We start from the raw sequence: 19,137 nt of genomic DNA on the forward strand, positions 1-19,137 counted from the left end.
GCATTTACCTCCCTAACAACCCCATCCATAAACAAATTAAACAACCATGGAGACATCACACACCCCTGCCGCAAACCTACATTCACTGAGAACCAATCACTTTCCTCTCTTCCTACACGTACACATGCCTTACATCCTCGATAAAAACTTTTCACTGCTTCTAACAACTTTCCTCCCACACCATATATTCTTAATACCTTCCACAGAGCATCTCTATCAACTCTATCATATGCCTTCTCCAGATCCATAAATGCTACATACAAATCCATTTGCTTTTCTAAGTATTTCTCACATATATTATATATATATATATATATATATATATATATATATATATATATATATATATATATATATATATATATTATCCCTGGGGATAGGGGATGAAGAATACTTCCCACGTATTCCCTGCGTGTCGTAGAAGGCGACTAAAAGGGGAGGGAGCGGGGGGCAGGAAATCCTCCCCTCTCGGTTTTTTTTTTCAATTTTCCAAAAAAAGGAACAGAGAATTGGGCCAGGTGAGGGTATTCCCTCAAAGGCCCAGTCCTCTGTTCTTAACGCTACCTCGCTGATGCGGGAAATGGCGAATAGTTTGAAAAAAAAAAAAAAAAAAAAAAATATATATATATATATACATATATATATATATATATTATTTTCTTTTTTTTGCTTTGTCGCTGTCTCCCGCATTTGCGAGGTAGCGCAAGAAATGACGAAAGAAATGGCCCAACCCACCCCCATACACATGTATATACATACGTCCACACACGCAAATATACATACCTACACAGCTTTCCATGGTTCACCCCAGATGCTTCACATGCCCTGATTCAATCCACTGACAGCACGTCAACCCCGGTATACCACATCGATCCAATTCACTCTATTCCTTGCCCTCCTTTCACCCTCCTGCATGTGCAGCCCCCAATCACACAAAATCTTTTTCACTCCATCTTTCCACCTCCAATTTGGTCTCCCACTTCTCCTCATTCCCTCCACCTCCGACACATATATCCTCTTGGTCAATCTTTCCTCACTCATTCTCTCCATGTGCCCAAACCATTTCAAAACACCCTCTTCTGCTCTCTCAACCACGCTCTTTTTATTTCCACACATCTCTCTTACCCTTACGTTACTTACTCGATCAAACCACCTCACACCACACATTGTCCTCAAACATCTTATTTCCAGCACATCCATCCTCCTGCGCACAACTCTATCCATAGCCCATGCCTCGCAACCATACAACATTGTTGGAACCACTATTCCTTCAAACATAGCCATTTTTGCTTTCCGAGATAATGTTCTCGACTTCCACACATTCTTCAAGGCTCCCAGGATTTTCGCCCCCTCCCCCACACTATGATCTACTTCCGCTTCCATGGTTCCATCCGCTGCCAGATCCACTCCCAGACATCTTAAACACTTTACTTCCTCCAGTTTTTCTCCATTCAAACTTACCTCCCAATTGACTTGACCCTCAACCCTACTGTACCTAATTACCTTGCTCTTATTCACATTTACTCTTAACTTTCTTCTTTCACACACTTTACCAAACTCAGTCACCAGCTTCTGCAGTTTCTCACATGAATCAGCCACCAGCGCTGTATCATCAGCAAACAACAACTGACTCACTTCCCAAGCTCTCTCATCCCCAACAGACTTCATACTTGCCCCTCTTTCCAAAACTCTTGCATTCACCTCCTAACAACCCCATCCATAAACAAATTAAACAACCATGGAGACATCACACACCCCTGCCGCAAACCTACATTCACTGAGAACCAATCACTTTCCTCTCTTCCTACACGTACACATGCCTTACATCCTCGATAAAAACTTTTCACTGCTTCTAACAACTTGCCTCCCACACCATATATTCTTAATACCTTCCACAGAGCATCTCTATCAACTCTATCATATGCCTTCTCCAGATCCATAAATGCTACATACAAATCCATTTGCTTTTCTAAGTATTTCTCACATACATTCTTCAAAGCAAACACCAGATCCACACATCCTCTACCACTTCTGAAACCACACTGCTCTTCCCCAATCTGATGCTCTGTACATGCCTTCACCCTCTCAATCAATACCCTCCCATATAATTTACCAGGAATATATATATATATATATATATATATTTTTTTTTTTTTTATACTTTGTCGCTGTCTCCCGCGTTTGCGAGGTAGCGCAAGGAAACAGACAAAAGAAATGGCCCAACCCCCCCCCATACACATGTATATACATACGTCCACACACGCAAATATACATACCTACACAGCTTTCCATGGTTTACCCCAGACGCTTCACATGCCTTGATTCAATCCACTGACAGCACGTCAACCCCGGTATACCACATCGCTCCAATTCACTCTATTCCTTGCCCTCCTTTCACCCTCCTGCATGTTCAGGCCCCGATCACACAAAATCTTTTTCACTCCATCTTTCCACCTCCAATTTGGTCTCCCTCTTCTCCTCGTTCCCTCCACCTCCGACACATATATCCTCTTGGTCAATCTTTCCTCACTCATTCTCTCCATGTGCCCAAACCACTTCAAAACACCCTCTTCTGCTCTCTCAACCACGCTCTTTTTATTTCCACACATCTTTCTTACCCTTACGATACTCACTCGATCAAACCACCTCACACCACACATTGTCCTCAAACATCTCATTTCCAGGACATCCATCCTCCATATATATTTTCTTTCTTTCTTTCATACTATTCGCCATTTCCCGCATTAGCGAGGTAGCGCTAAGAACAGAGGACTGGGACTTTTTTATTATACTTTGTCGCTGTCTCCCGCATTTGCGAGGTAGCGCAAGGAAACAGACGAAAGAAATGGCCCAACCCCCCCCCATACACATGTATATACATACGTCCACACACGCAAATATACATACCTACACAGCTTTCCATGGTTTACCCCAGATGCTTCACATGCCTTGATTCAATCCACTGACAGCACGTCAACCCCGGTATACCACATCGCTCCAATTCACTCTATTCCTTGCCCTCCTTTCACCCTCCTGCATGCTCAGGCCCCGATAACACAAAATCTTTTTCACTCAATCTTTCCACCTCCAATTTGGTCTCCTCTTCTCCTCGTTCCCTCCACCTCCGACACATATATCCTCTTGGTCAATATATATATATATATATATATATATATATATATATATATATATATATATATATATGGGGTGTTCAGTGTTGTAAATGGAAATGGTGAAGAGCTTGTAGATTTATGTGCTGAAAAAGGACTGATGATTGGGAATACCTGGTTTAAAAAGCGAGATATACATAAGTATACTTATGTAAATAGGAGAGATGGCCAGAGAGCGTTATTGGTTTACGTGTTAATTGACAGGCGCGAAAGAGAGACTTTTGGATGTTAATGTGCTGAGAGGTGCAACTGGAGGGATGTCTGATCATTATCTTGTGGAGGCTAAGGTGAAGATTTGTATGGGTTTTCAGAAAAGAAGAGTGAATGTTGGGGTAAAGAGGGTGGTGAGAGTAAGTGAGCTTGGGAAGGAGACTTGTGTGAGGAAGTACCAGGAGAGACTCAGTACAGAATGGAAAAAGGTGAGAACAATGGAAGTAAGGGGAGTGGGGGAGGAATGGGATGTATTTAGGGAATCAGTGATGGATTGCGCAAAAGATGCTTGTGGCATGAGAAGAGTGGGAGGTGGGTTGATTAGAAAGGGTAGTGAGTGGTGGGATGAAGAAGTAAGAGTATTAGTGAAAGAGAAGAGAGAGGCATTTGGACGATTTTTGCAGGGAAAAAATGCAATTGAGTGGGAGATGTATAAAAGAAAGAGACAGGAGGTCAAGAGAAAGGTGCAAGAGGTGAAAAAAAGGGCAAATGAGAGTTGGGGTGAGACAGTATCATTAAATTTTAGGGAGAATCAAAAGATGTTCTGGAAGGAGGTAAATAAAGTGCGTAAGACAAGGGAGCAAATGGGAACTTCAGTGAAGGGCGCAAATGGGGAGGTGATAACAAGTAGTGGTGATGTGAGAAGGAGATGGAGGGAGTATTTTGAAGGTTTGTTGAATGTGTTTGATGATAGAGTGGCAGATATAGGGTGTTTTGGTCGAGGTGGTGTGCAAAGTGAGAGGGTTAGGGAAAATGATTTGGTAAACAGAGAAGAGGTAGTAAAAGCTTTGCGGAAGATGAAAGCCGGCAAGGCAGCAGGTTTGGATGGTACTGCAGTGGAATTTATTAAAAAAGGGGGTGACTGTATTGTTGACTGGTTGGTAAGGTTATTTAATGTATGTATGACTCATGGTGAGGTGCCTGAGGATTGGCGGAATGCGTGCATAGTGCCATTGTACAAAGGCAAAGGAGATAAAGGTGAGTGCTCAAATTACAGAGGTATAAGTTTGTTGAGTATTCCTGGTAAATTATATGGGAGGGTATTGATTGAGAGGGTGAAGGCATGTACAGAGCATCAGATTGGGGAAGAGCAGTGTGGTTTCAGAAGTGGTAGAGGATGTGTGGATCAGGTGTTTGCTTTGAAGAATGTATGTGAGAAATACTTAGAAAAGCAAATGGATTTGTATGTAGCATTTATGGATCTGGAGAAGGCATATGATAGAGTTGATTGAGATGCTCTGTGGAAGGTATTAAGAATATATGGTGTGGGAGGCAAGTTGTTAGACGCAGTGAAAAGTTTTTATCGAGGATGTAAGGCATGTGTACGTGTAGGAAGAGAGGAAAGTGATTGGTTCTCAGTGAATGTAGGTTTGCGGCAGGGGTGTGTGATGTCTCCATGGTTGTTTAATTTGTTTATGGATGGGGTTGTTAGGAAGGTTAATGCAAGAGTTTTGGAAAGAGGGGCAAGTATGAAGTCTGTTGGGGATGAGAGAGCTTGGGAAGTGAGTCAGTTGTTGTTCGCTGATGATACAGCGCTGGTGGCTGATTCATGTGAGAAACTGCAGAAGCTGGTGACTGAGTTTGGTAAAGTGTGTGAAAGAAGAAAGTTAAGAGTAAATGTGAATAAGAGCAAGGTTATTAGGTACAGTAGGGTTGAGGGTCAAGTCAATTGGGAGGTGAGTTTGAATGGAGAAAAACTGGAGGAAGTGAAGTGTTTTAGATATCTGGGAGTGGATCTGGCAGCGGAGGGAACCATGGAAGCAGAAGTGGATCATAGGGTGGGGGAGGCGGCAAAAATTCTGGGAGCCTTGAAGAATGTGTGGAAGTCGAGAACATTATCTCGGAAAGCAAAAATGGGTATGTTTGAAGGAATAGCGGTTCCAACAATGTTGTATGGCTGCGAGGCGTGGGCTATGGATAGAGTTGTGCGCAGGAGGATGGATGTGCTGGAAATGAGATGTTTGAGGACAATGTGTGGTGTGAGGTGGTTTGATCGAGTAAGAAACGTAAGGGTAAGAGAGATGTGTGGAAATAAAAAGAGCATGGTTGAGAGAGCAGAAGAGGGTGTTTTGAAATGGTTTGGGCACATGGAGAGAATGAGTGAGGAAAGATTGACCAAGAGGATATATGTGTCGGAGGTGGAGGGAACGAGGAGAGGAGGGAGACCAAATTGGAGGTGGAAAGATGGAGTGAAAAAGATTTTGTGTGATCGGGGCCTGAACATGCAGGAGGGTGAAAGGAGGGCAAGGAATAGAGTGAATTGGAGCGATGTGGTACACCAGGGTTGACGTGCTGTCAGTGGATTGAATCAAGGCATGTGAAGCGTCTGGGGTAAACCATGGAAAGCTGTGTAGGTATGTATATTTGCGTGTGTGGACGTATGTATATACATGTGTATGGGGGTGGGTTGGGCCATTTCTTCCGTCTGTTTCCTTGCGCTACCTCGCAAACGCGGGAGACAGCGACAAAGCAAAAAAAAAAATTATATATATATATATATATATATATATATATATATATATATATATATATATATATATATATTGGTGCATATGCACCTGGGCATGAGAAGAAAGATCAAGAGAGGCAAGTGTTTTGGGAGCAGCTGAATGAGTGTGTTAGTGGTTTTGATGCACAAGACCGGGTCATAGTGATGGGTGATTTGAATGCAGAGGTGAGTAATGTGGCAGTTAAGGGAATAATTGGTATACATGGGGTGTTCAGTGTTGTAAATGGAAATGGTGAAGAGCTTGTAGATTTATGTGCTGAAAAAGGACTGATGATTGGGAATACCTGGTTTAAAAAGCGAGATATACATAAGTATACTTATGTAAGTAGGAGAGATGGCCAGAGAGCGCTATTGGATTACGTGTTAATTGACAGGCGTGCGAAAGAGAGACTTTTGGATGTTAATGTGCTGAGAGGTGCAACTGGAGGGATGTCTGATCATTATCTTGTGGAGGCTAAGGTGAAGATTTGTATGGGTTTTCAGAAAAGAAGAGTGAATGTTGGGGTGAAGAGGGTGGTGAGAGTAAGTGAGCTTGAGAAGGAGACCTGTGTGAGGAAGTACCAGGAGAGACTCAGTACAGAATGGAAAAAGGTGAGAACAATGGAAGTAAGGGGAGTGGGGGAGGAATGGGATGTATTTAGGGAATCAGTGATGGATTGCGCAAAAGATGCTTGTGGCATGAGAAGAGTGGGAGGTGGGTTGATTAGAAAGGGTAGTGAGTGGTGGGATGAAGAAGTAAGAGTATTAGTGAAAGAGAAGAGAGAGGCATTTGGACGATTTTTGCAGGGAAAAAATGCAATTGAGTGGGAGATGTATAAAAGAAAGAGACAGGAGTTCAAGAGAAAGGTGCAAGAGGTGAAAAAAAGGGCAAATGAGAGTTGGGGTGAGACAGTATCATTAAATTTTAGAGAGAATAAAAAGATGTTCTGGAAGGAGGTAAATAAAGTGCGTAAGACAGGGGAGCAAATGGGAACTTCAGTGAAGGGCGCAAATGGGGAGGTGATAACAAGTAGTGGTGATGTGAGAAGGAGATGGAGTGAGTATTTTGAAGGTTTGTTGAATGTGTTTGATGATAGAGTGGCAGATATAGGGTGTTTTGGTCGAGGTGGTGTGCAAAGTGAGAGGGTTAGGGAAAATGATTTGGTAAACATTTGGTTCTCAGTGAATGTAGGTTTGCGGCAGGGGTGTGTGATGTCTCCATGGTTGTTTAATTTGTTTATGGATGGGGTTGCTAGGAAGGTAAATGCAAGAGTTTTGGAAAGAGGGGCAAGTTTGAAGTCTGTTGGGGATGAGAGAGCTTGGGAAGTGAGTCAGTTGTTGTTCGCTGATGATACAGCGCTGGTGGCTGATTCATGTGAGAAACTGCAGAAGCTGGTGACTGAGTTTGGAAAAGTGTGTGGAAGAAGAAAGTTAAGAGTAAATGTGAATAAGAGCAAGGTTATTAGGTACAGTAGGGTTGAGGGTCAAGTCAATTGGGAGGTGAGTTTGAATGGAGAAAAACTGGAGGAAGTGAAGTGTTTTAGATATCTGGGAGTGGATCTGGCAGCGGATGGAACCATGGAAGTGGAAGTGGATCATAGGGTGGGGGAGGGGGCGAAAATCCTGGGGGCCTTGAAGAATGTGTGGAAGTCGAGAACATTATCTCGGAAAGCAAAAATGGGTATGTTTGAAGGAATAGTGGTTCCAACAATGTTGTATGGTTGCGAGGCGTGGGCTATGGATAGAGTTGTGCGCAGGAGGATGGATGTGCTGGAAATGAGATGTTTGAGGACAATGTGTGGTGTGAGGTGGTTTGATCGAGTGAGTAACATAAGGGTAAGAGAGATGTGTGGAAATAAAAAGAGCGTGGTTGAGAGAGCAGAAGAGGGTGTTTTGAAGTGGTTTGGGCACATGGAGAGGATGAGTGAGGAAAGATTGACCAAGAGGATATATGTGTCGGAGGTGGAGGGAACAAGGAGAAGAGGGAGACCAAATTGGAGGTGGAAAGATGGAGTGAAAAAGATTTTGTGTGATCGGGGCCTGAACATGCAGGAGGGTGAAAGGAGGGCAAGGAATAGAGTGAATTGGAGCGATGTGGTATACCGGGGTTGACGTGCTGTCAGTGGATTGAAGCAAGGCATGTGAAGCGTCTGGGGTAAACCATGGAAAGCTGTGTAGGTATGTATATTTGCGTGTGTGGACGTATGTATATACATGTGTGTGGGGGGGGTTGGGCCATTTCTTTCGTCTGTTTCCTTGCGCTACCTCGCAAACGCGGGAGACAGCGACAAAGTATCATAATAATAATAATAATATACATATATGTCCCCATGGATGGGGGAGAAAGAATATTTCCCACGCATTCCCCGCAAGTCATACAAGGCGACTATAGGGGACAGGAGCAGGGGGCTGGAAACCCTCCCCTCCTTGTATTTTAACTTTCTAAAAGGGGAAACAGAAGAAGGAGTCACGCGGGAAGTGCTCATCCTACTCAAAGTCTCAGACTTGGGTGTCTAAATGTAAGTGGATGTAACCAATACGAGAAAAAAGGAGAGACAGGTAGTATGCTTCAGGAAAGGAACCTGGATGTTTTGGCTCTGGGTGAAATGAAGCTCAAGGGTAAAGGGGAAGAGTGGTTTGGGAATGTCTTGGGATTAAGTCAGGGGTTGATGAGCGGACAAGAGCAAAGGAAGGAGCAGCACTACTCCTGAAACAGGAGTTGTGGGAGTATGTGATAAGAGTGTAAGTATAAGAAAGTAAACTTAGATTGATATGGGTAAAACTGAAGGTGGATGGAGAGAGATGGGTGATTATTGGTGCATATGCACCTGGGCATGAGAAGAAAGATCAGGAGAGGCAAGTATTTTGGGAGCAGCTGAGTGAGTGTGTGAGCAGTTTTGATGCAAGAGTCTGGGTTATAGTGATGGGTGATTTGAATGCAAAAGTGAGTAATGTGGCAGTTGAGGGAATAATTGGTGTACATGGGGTGTTCAGTATCGTAAATGGAAATGGTGAAGAGCTTGTAGATTTCTATGCTGAAAAAGGACTCATGATTGGGAATACCTGGTTTAAAAAGAGAGATATACATAAGTATATATATGTAAGTAGGAGAGATGGCCAGAGACCGTTACTGGAGTACGTGTTAATTGAAAGGCGCATGAAAGAGAGACTTTTGGATGTTAATATGCTGAGAGGTGCAACTGGAGGGATGTCTGATCATTATCTTGTGAGGCGAAGCTGAAGATTTGTAGAGATTTTCAGAAAAGAAGAGAGAATGTTGGGGTGAAGAGAGTGGTGAGAGTAAGTGAGCTTGGGAAGGAGATTTGTGTGAGGAAGTACCAGGAGAGACTGAATGCAGAATGGAAAAAGGTGAGAGCAAAGGACATAAGGGGAGTGGAGGAGGAATGGGATGTATTTAGGGAAGCAGTAATGGCTTGCGCAAAAGATGCTTGTGGCATGAGAAGCGTGGGAGGTGGGCAGATTAGAAAGAGTAGTGAGTGGGATGAAGAAGTAAGATTATTAGTGAAAGAGAAGAGAGAGGCATTTGGACTATTTTTGCAGGGAAGTAGTGTAAATGACTAGGAGATGTATAAAAGAAAGAGGCAGTTCAAAAGAAAGGTGCAAGAGGTAAGAAAGAGGGCAAATGAGTTGTGGTGAGAGAGTGTCATTCAATTTTAGGGAGAATAAAAAGATGTTTTGGAAGGAGGTAAATAAAGTGCATAAGACAAGAGAACAAACGGGAACATCTGTGAAGGGGGATAATGGGGAGGTAATAACAGGTAGTGGTGATGAAAGAAGGAGATGGAGTGAGTACTTTGAAGGTTTGTTGAATGTGTTACATGATAGAGTGGCAGATAAAGAGTGTTTTGGTCAAGGTGGTGTGTGAAGTGAGAGGGTCAGGGAGAATGATTTGGTAAACAGAGAGGAGGTATTGAAAGCTTTGTGGGAGATGAAAGCTGGCAAGGCAGCGGATTTGGATGGTATTCCAGTGGAATTTATTAAAAAAGAGGGTGACTGTGTTATTGACTAGTTGGTGAGGGTATTGAATGTATGTTTGGCTTATGGTGAAGTGCCTGATGATTGGCAGAATGCATGCATAGTGCCACTGTACAAAGGAAAGGGGATAAAGGTGAGTGTTCAAATTACAGAGGTATAAGCTTGTTGAGTATTTCTGGGAAATTATATGGGAGGGTATTGATTGAGAGGGTGAAGGAATGTACAGAACATCAGATTGGGGAAGAGCAGTGTGGTTTCAGAAGGTAGAGGATGTGTGGATCAGGTGTTTGCTTTGAAGAATGTATGTGAGAAATACTTAGAAAAGCAAATGGATTTGTATGTAGCATTTATGGATCTAGAGAAGGCATATGTTAGAGATGCTCTGTGGAAGGTATCAAGAAGCAGTGAAAAGTTTTTATCGAGGATGTAAGGCATGTGTACAAGTGGGAAGAGAGGAAAGTGATTGGTTCTCAGTGAATGTCAGTTTGCAGCAGGGGTGTGTGATGTCTCCATAGCTGTTAAATTTGTTTATGGATGGGGTTGTTAGGGAGGTGAATGCAAGAGTTTTGAAGAGAGGGGCAAGTATGCAGTCTGTTGTGGATGAGAGGACTTGGGAAGTGAGTTAGTTGTTCGCTGATGATACAGCGCTGGTGGCTGATTTATGTGAGAAACTGCAGAAGCCGGTGACTGAGTTTGGTAAAGTGTGTGAAAGAAGAAAGCCGAGTAAATGTGAATAAGAGCAAGGTTATTAGGTACAGTAGGGTTGGGGGACAAGTCAATTGGGAGGTAAGTTTGAATGGAGAAAAACAGAAGGAAGTGAAGTGTTTTAGATATCTGGGAGTGGATTTGGCAGTGGATGGAACCATGTAAGCGGAAGTGAGTCACAGGGTGGTGAAGGGGGCGAAAGTTCTGGGAGCGTTGAAAAATGTGTGGAAGGCGAGAACATTATCTCGGAAAGCAAAAATGGGTATGTTTGAAGGAATAGTGGTTCCAACAATGTTATATGGTTATATGGTTTCAAGTTGTGGGCTATAGATAGGGTTATGCAGATGAGGGTGGATATGTTGGAAGTGAGATGTTTGAGGAAAATATGTGGTGTGAGGTGGTTTGATTGAGTAAGTAGTTAAAGGATAAGAGAGATGTGTGGAAATAAAAAGAGTGTGGCTGAGAGAGAAGAGGATGTGTTGAAATTGTTTGGACACATGGAGAGAATGAGTGAGGAAAGATTGACAAAGAGGATATATGTGTCAGAGGTGGAGGGAACAAGGAGACGTGGGAGACCAAATCTATCTATCAATCTGTCTAATTACCTATGGACAGATGAACTATGAATCCAAAGAACCTATGTGTGAATTACTATAATTTCCAAATGTTTTTAAGTCATTAGTTAATCTAGAATATATTTGTAATGCATTTATCATAGATTCATGCTCCAAAAATATATTCATAATACATATATCCCTGGGGATAGGGGAGAAAGAATACTTCCCACGAATTCCTCATGTGGTATGCAAAGTGAAAGTTATCACAAGTGGTTTGGTGAAAAGAGAAGAGGTGGCCAAATCCTTGCTGAGAAAGATATGTGGCAAGCTGGGTGGAGTAGAAGATGGTGCTGTTGAATTTCTAAAGGAATAGGTGTCTGAGTTGTTGATAGGTTAGTTAGGATTTCCAGTGTACATATGAAGTGTACATATTAATCATGGTAAGATGCCTGAGGACTGGTGTATTGCCTTTATAATGCCAATGTATAAAGGCAAGGGGGGTAAAGGTGAATGTTCGAATTAGAGGTATAAGAGGTACATGTTTGATTAGTGTACAGTCAGACCATGAATTACTTTCACCACTGGGTGTGATGGATTTCAAACTGAAGACTACACTCTTGTCATCTTGACAGGGTTGGTATGCATAACTGCAATGTCACTCAATTATGGCAAGTGACAGGAAGAGCATCACTGGTGACTCCACATATTCTAATATAAGGAAAGCAAGGCTCTCTATGCGAAGCCAGATGCGAAAGCTTTGTTCTGAATTTTTCACTAATTTGTCATATTGTTTGACACTACATGGGTAACAGCAATTTATAATCTGACTGTGCCTGGTAAGTTGTGTGTGAGAGTTGTGGTTAAAAGGGTGGTGGCATTCATAGAGCATCAAATTGAGGAAGAACAATGTGGTTTTTGAAGTGGCAGAGGATGTGTGGACCATGCATCTGCTTTGAAAAACATGTGAGGAAATACCTGGGGAAACAGACGGATCTGTAAATGGCATTTATGGATCTCGAGAAAGCATATGAGAGGGCTGATTCAAGATGCTTTAGGGAGGATGTAAGAATATATGGCATGGAAAGAAAGCTATTAGAAGCAGTGATGAGTTTTTAGCAAAAAAGCAGACCATGTGTCCATTTAATGGAGGGGAGTGAGAGTGATTTCAGGTGAAGATAGGTATGCGGTAAGAAAGTGTTACTACCATGGCTATTCATTCTGTTTATAGATGAAGTGGTGAGGGAAGTGACTGAGTAGATGGAGTGGTGAGGAAATGGGGAAAGGGGCATAGGTGGAGGCACTTGGGAAGTCAGTCAGTTATTGGCTGCTGGTAGATTTAAGTGAATAATTGCTGAACAGGTTTCTGAGGTAACAAGAGTGTGTGACTGAAGAAAAATGAGAGTAAATGTGATTTAAAGCTGGAGAAATAAAAGTTAGTTGGAGCATGAGCTTGAATAGAGAAAATATGGTAGGATGCGAAATGTTTTAGATACCTGGGAGTGGACATGGCAGCAAATGGAACCATGGGAGCTGAGGTGAGTCATATAGTTGAAGAGGGGGTTAAGGTCCTGGGTGCAATGAGGAATGTGGGAAGAAAAGTCACTATCTGAAAGGGCAAAGATGAGGCATATTTGAAAATACAATACTCCTGACAGTGTTGTATGGATGAGAGGCATAGGCTACAGATAAAAATGCAGTGAAGAGGGTGAGTGCTGAAAATGAAATGTCTGATGACAATAGGTAGTGTTAGGAGGGTTGATCAAGTAAGAAATGATAGGGAATGAGAGAAGTGTAGTAATAAGTAGAGTATAGTTGATAAACCTAAAGAGGGGGAACTGAAATGGTTTGGACACATGGTGAGAATGAGAGAGAAGGTTTGACAAAGATTATGCATCAGACTTTGGGGAGACAAGGAGAATGAGGGGACAAACAAGGAAATGGAAGGAAAGAGTGTAGACAGTTTTGAAAGCTCAGAGCCTGAGCATGCAGGAGATTGTGAGGCATTCACAGGATAGAGCGCACTGAAGGTATAAGGTATATAAGGGGTGACATGCAGTTAACAGACTGAATCAAGGAATATAGAGCAGCCAGGACTCTGAAGGACTGTGGGACTTAGTTATGGATGTGATGCTGTGGTTTTGGTGCATTACATGTGAAAGCTAGAGAATAGGAGAGAGCAAATAAGACCATTTCTTCATCAGTTCCTGATGCTATCTCACTAATGCCAGAAAAAGGAAGCGAGTAGAAAAGAAAAAATAGTAAAACTTTTCTTCCTCCTAATTCTCAACCATCTCAAAAATCAATAATCATTCAGAGAATTACAAACAAAATGGAGAAAATATGAAAAACATCTGATAACCTACTTATGTTAGCTCTCACCTCACCTCACTGTCTGGGGCCATGCAATTGGTAATGGTAGATTCTGAGAGATATGAAAGAGGAAAAATGTTAACATACTAACTCTTAGGCCTGTGATATGAGGCTGAATTACAAAAATGGTCAAACTGCACTCTACCTTATGACTTGAAATGCCATCCACAGGTATGGTAAGAGAATCTGAAATAATCTCATTACTCTGGGTGAGATGATATACAATAATCTTGAATGCTGGTGCCATCTCTGAGCTCACTGGCACTGACACTGTTTTGACACTGGCACGGCTGGTTCTGTCTAGCACTTCCAAACCAGCATACAGGATCATTTCCTTCGCCATAATCTGGGAAAATCAAATTGACAATTCATGAGAACATGATATCTAACCAGAGTGGTAGGTTAACATCAACTGACAATTATCTCAATAGGTAATGTAAATTAATCCAGTTCTCTCTATGCTTGATATGCCCTGCTTCAGCCCATCTACAGCCCATCATTCCCTGTAAACTGCATGATTCCAAATTGTTCTATTTCTTGCACACCTTACACCCTCCTACAAGCATGGGCCCAAGCTTTCAAGGCATCTTTTCCTCCATCCTTCCACCTTCTCTTTGGTTTTGCCCTCTTCCTTGTTCCCTCCACTTTTGATATTTATACTCTCTTAGTCATCCTTTACTTAATCAGCTTCTCCATATATCCAAACTGTTTCAGCATAACCTCTTCAACTCTTTCATACATCTCTCTCTTACCCTATCATTACCTACTCGATCAACCCACCTCAAATGTTTCATTTCCAGCACTTTTACCCTATCTTTTACATACTGTCTAAAGCATACACTTCACATCCACATTCACCAATGACACTACTATACCATCACATGTACCAATTTTTGCCCATAACTACAATGCCTCTCTCTTCAAACATTCCTCAATGCACTCAAGGACCTTTGCCCCTCATCTACCCTATGGCTCACTCCAGTTCCCATGGTTTCATTACCTGCCATAATATTCCACTTCCTCCAAGTTCTCTCCATTCAGACTCAAATACCACTAACCTGTTTCTTCAATGCTAAACGTAATAAACTTGCTTTCATTTGCATCTACTTTCAAATTTTTCCTTTAACAAACTCACTCAGACTCAGAAATCAGCCTCTGCAATTTTTCACTTGAAAATACCACCAGTGCCATATCATCAGCAAACAACTGACTCCCCTCCTGGGCCCTCCACCTCCAGCAGACTGCATATCTGCTCCTCTCCAAGATCCTTTCATTTACCTCCCTCACCACCCCAACCATAAGCAGACAAAACAGCCATGGTAATATGACACCCCTTCCATACAACTACCTTCACCTGGAACCACTCTAACTCCTCCCTACCCACTCACAAACACACATGCCTTACTTCCTTGATAAAAGCACCTCATTGCTTCTGTCATCTTTCCTCCCACACCATATATTCACAGGACCTTCCCCAAAGTATCTCTATCAATCCTATCATATGCTTTCTCTAGATTCACATATTCCACGTACGAATCCATCTGTTTTTCTAAGTATCTCTCACAAACATTTTCCAAAGCAAACACCTGAACCACAGATCCTCGACCCCTTCAGAAACTACATTGTTCCTCCCCATGCTGATGCTCTGAGCATATTAACACTCTTAATCACCTCTCTTTCACACAACTCACCAGGTACACTCAATAAACTAGTAACTCTGTCAAACGAACACTCACCTTCATCCCCCTTGCCTTTATACAAAGGCAAAAAAACTGCATTCTGCTAATCTTCAGGCTCTCCATTATGATTCATGAATACAGTGAAAATCCTAACTAATCAGAAAATCCTAACTAACCAATCAACAAAAATGTCACCCCTTTCGAAAGCAATTCAGCTACAATACACTTCAGCCACCTTGCCACATTTCATCTTGCTCAAGGTTTTCTCCATCTCATATCTTTTCACCAAACCAACTTCAAATAACCCCCAAACCCAAACACCTTACATCCACCACACTGTTATCAAAAACAACAATACTCACTCTAACTCCTCTTCACTTCATTACTGCCTGTTTGAAAATACTTGCTCACCCCAAACATTCATCTTTTTCAACCCTTGCAACTTCCTCTTGATCTCCTGCCATTTTCTCTTGTACATTTCCCAATCAATTGCACTCACTCCCTGTAAGTACTACCCATACACCTCGCTCCTCTTTCAGTGTTAACTTTACTTGGTCATCTCACCATTCCCTACCCTTTCTCACTTGTCCATTTCTCACCTTACACATGCCACACACATCTCTTGCACTGCTAAATATCTTCCATTCCTCACCCACTCCCCTAGTTTCATCTACACCCACCTTTTGTCATTCTACATTTAATCTCTTCAGGTATTCATCACACTTGTCTATTTTCCAACCTCACTTACTTTCACCATCCTCATTACACCTACATAATTTCCTCTTTGTCAAAAACCTCTACAAATCTTCATCCTTGCCTCTGCCAGGTAATGATCAGATACCCCACCAACTGCTCCTCTTAACACATTCATATTCAAGAGTCTCTCTTTTGCATGCCTATCAATTAGTATGTGATCCAATAATGCCCACTTTCCATCTTTCCCTCTCACTCATGTATACATGGATATATCCCTCTTTTTAAAAAAGGTATTCTAAATCGTCCTGTTTCAGCACACAACTCCACAAGCTGTTCACCATTTCTATACATAACACTGGATACCCTAAGCATCCCCCCGATACACCCTTAACTGCAACATTATACAATTTCACATTCAAATCACCTATCAATACTGCCCAGTTTCTTGTATCTAAACAGCTAACACACTCACTTAGGTGCTCCCAAAATAGTCACATCTCTTTATCTTTCTTCTTGTGGCCAGGTGCATGAGCAATAATAATCACCCATCTCTCTTAATTCAATTTCATATTTACCCACATCAGTCTGTAGCTCAGTTCTTTACAATCTTTTACACAGTCACACAACTCTTGCTTCAGCAGTAGAGCTATCCCTTCCTTAGCTCGTACCCTGACACTAAACCCTGACTTTACCCCTAACGACATTTCCAAACTCTTCTTCCCCTGTACTCTTTACTCTTGAGTTGTTTCATTCAAAGATAAAACATCCAGGATTCTCTTCTCAAACATACTACCTATCTCTTTTTTATTCTCATCTTGGTCAAGGTCATGCACTTTCACATATCCCAGCCTGAGCTTTCAAGGAGATTGAGCACGCCTCTCTTAGCTCATTTTTTGTTTTCTATCATCTTTTCTAAGAAATTGAAATAAAGGAAGAAGGTTTCCATCCCACACTCCCACCCTTCTTAGTCACCTCCTACAACATACAGGAAATAAGTGGGTATAATTCTTTCTCCCATATTCCCAATCCTCATTTTGAAAAGAGGGACATACTTAAGTATATGTGGAGTAGGAAGGCAAGAGGCACAAATGTGAATGCTTAAATTACAAAGGTGTAAGTTTGTTGAATTTGCCTGGTAAGTTGTATGGAAGAGGAGTGGCTGAGAGGCTAGTGGTATTCACTGAGCAGCAGAATGACTGGAAACAATGTGGTTTTAGAGGTGGTAAAGAATGTGTGGATCAGGTGGCTCTTTTGAATATTTAAAAGAAATTCTTTGAGAAACAGATGGAGTTGTATGTATGAAGAATACATATGATAACATTGACAGAAATGCTCTGTGAAAGGTGCTATGAATATACACATTGGGAAGAAAGCTATTAGTTGTAGTGAGAAGTTTTTGACAAGAAAGTAAGGCATGTGCATGAGTAAGTAAAGGGGAGGGTGAGTGATTTCAGATAGAGATAGGTCTGCAGCAGGGGTGCGTGATGTCAGCACGGCTGTTTGATCTGTTTTTGGATGGGGTGGTGAGGGAGGTTAATACAAGGATCCTATAGAGAAGAGCAAGTATGCAGTCTGCTGAGGTGGGGGTGGCCTGGGAGATGAAGCAATTGTTGTTTGCTAATGATACAGCGCTGGTGGTAGTTACAAGTGAGAAAATGCAAATGTTGGTTTTTGAGTCTGGGGGAGTCTGTGAAAAAAGAAAGTTTGGAGTAAATGTGAATAAAAGCAAAGTTAATAAGTTTAGCAGTTAAGAGACATATTATATGGAGAGTGAATTTGAATGGAGAAGACTTGGAGAAAATGAAGTGTTTTAAATATCTGGGAGTGGATATGGCAGCAAATGGAACATGGGAGCTGAAGTGAGCCATAGGTTGGGTGAGACTGCAAAGTCCTAAGGAGGATTGATTAATATGTGGAAAGAGAGGTCACTGTCTTTATAGGCAAAGATGGGTATGTCACGGCACAGTAATTCCCTCAGTGATATATGGATGAAAGGCATGGGCTTCAGACAAAAATGCAAAGGATATGGTGAATGTTGTTGGAAAAGAAATGTTTGAGGACTAGCTGTACATACATGGTGTATGGAGGGTTAATCAAATGAAAAATGATAAGGTAAGAGAGAAATGTGACAGTAAGAAGATTATGTATGAAAGAGCTGAAATGGTTTGGACATATGGATAGGATGAGTGAGGAAAGGATGTCTAAGAGGGTATACATGCCAGAAGTGGAAGAACAACGAAAATGGTGAAAGAGGGAGGTGGAAGGATGGAGTAAAAGATGGCATGAAAACTTGGGGTATGAAAATGCAAGAGGGTGTGAGGCATGCTTGGGATACAGCGATATGGAGTGATGTGGTTTATATGGGACAACATGCTGTCAGTGGGCTGAACCAGGGCATATGAATCAGTCAAGGGAAATCACAGAAAGGTCTGATAGGTCTGACTGTGGATTGGGGGTTCTGGCTTTAGTGCACTATACATGAAAGCTAGAAAGTGGATGTGAATGAATAAGGCCATTTTTTTGTTGGTTTCCAGTGCTACCTTGCTAATGCAAGAAATGGTGAGCATGTATGAAATACAGAAAAGATTAACTAATCTGTGAACACAAAAACACATTATTAGCATCCATAAATAATCATGAGCATTGACTAACATATGGTACAGGATCAGAAGATCATGTATTTGCTTTCAAGAATCTGTGTGAGAAATACTTGAAGAAGGAGAGGGATTGGTAAGTCATTTATGCTTCTTGAAAAAACATTGGACAGGGTTGGAAGTAATGCTTTGTAGATGGTGTTATGTTTGGTGGTATGAAAGCTACTAGAAGCAGTGAGGAGTTTATATCAAAAGAGCAAGGTATTTGTACCAGTAGAATGAAGGAATAGTGAGCGATTCCATACAAAGGTGGGTCTGTGGCAAAGATGTATGATATCACCATCAATGTTCAATCTCTTTATGGATAGGGTGGTAAGAGAGGTAACTGAGAGGGTCTTGGAGAAAGTGGCATGTCTGCAGTCTGTTGCAGGTAGAGGGGTGGAGTGGCCTGGGAGGAGAGTCAGTTGCTGTTTACTGACGACACTGTGTAGTGCCAGTGTTGGGTAGGAAATTGCAGAAATTTGTGCATGAGTCTGGGAGAGTGTGTGAAAGGAGATGAGAGATAATGTGAAGAAAAGTAAAGTTATCAAGTTTAGCAGGGGTAAGACAAGGCTGATTGGAGTGTGATTTAGAATGGAGAGAACTTAGAGGAAGAAGAGCATTTAAGTTATC

General features: G+C 41.9%; 1 protein-coding gene across 1 annotated transcript in view; it reads right to left on the bottom strand.

The window, feature by feature from the left end:
• LOC139751996 (CD109 antigen-like) overlaps positions 1-19,137 on the bottom strand; it is a 364,823-nt gene that overhangs the window by 227,033 nt on the left and 118,653 nt on the right. The window contains exon 12 of the mRNA XM_071667757.1: positions 13,642-13,842. Within this exon, the coding sequence (XP_071523858.1) occupies positions 13,642-13,842 (201 nt within the window). The remainder of the gene's footprint in view (positions 1-13,641; positions 13,843-19,137) is intronic.

This window comes from Panulirus ornatus, chromosome 12 (assembly GCF_036320965.1).
Source record: "Panulirus ornatus isolate Po-2019 chromosome 12, ASM3632096v1, whole genome shotgun sequence".
In the NCBI taxonomy this organism is placed as follows: Eukaryota; Metazoa; Arthropoda; class Malacostraca; order Decapoda; family Palinuridae; genus Panulirus; species Panulirus ornatus.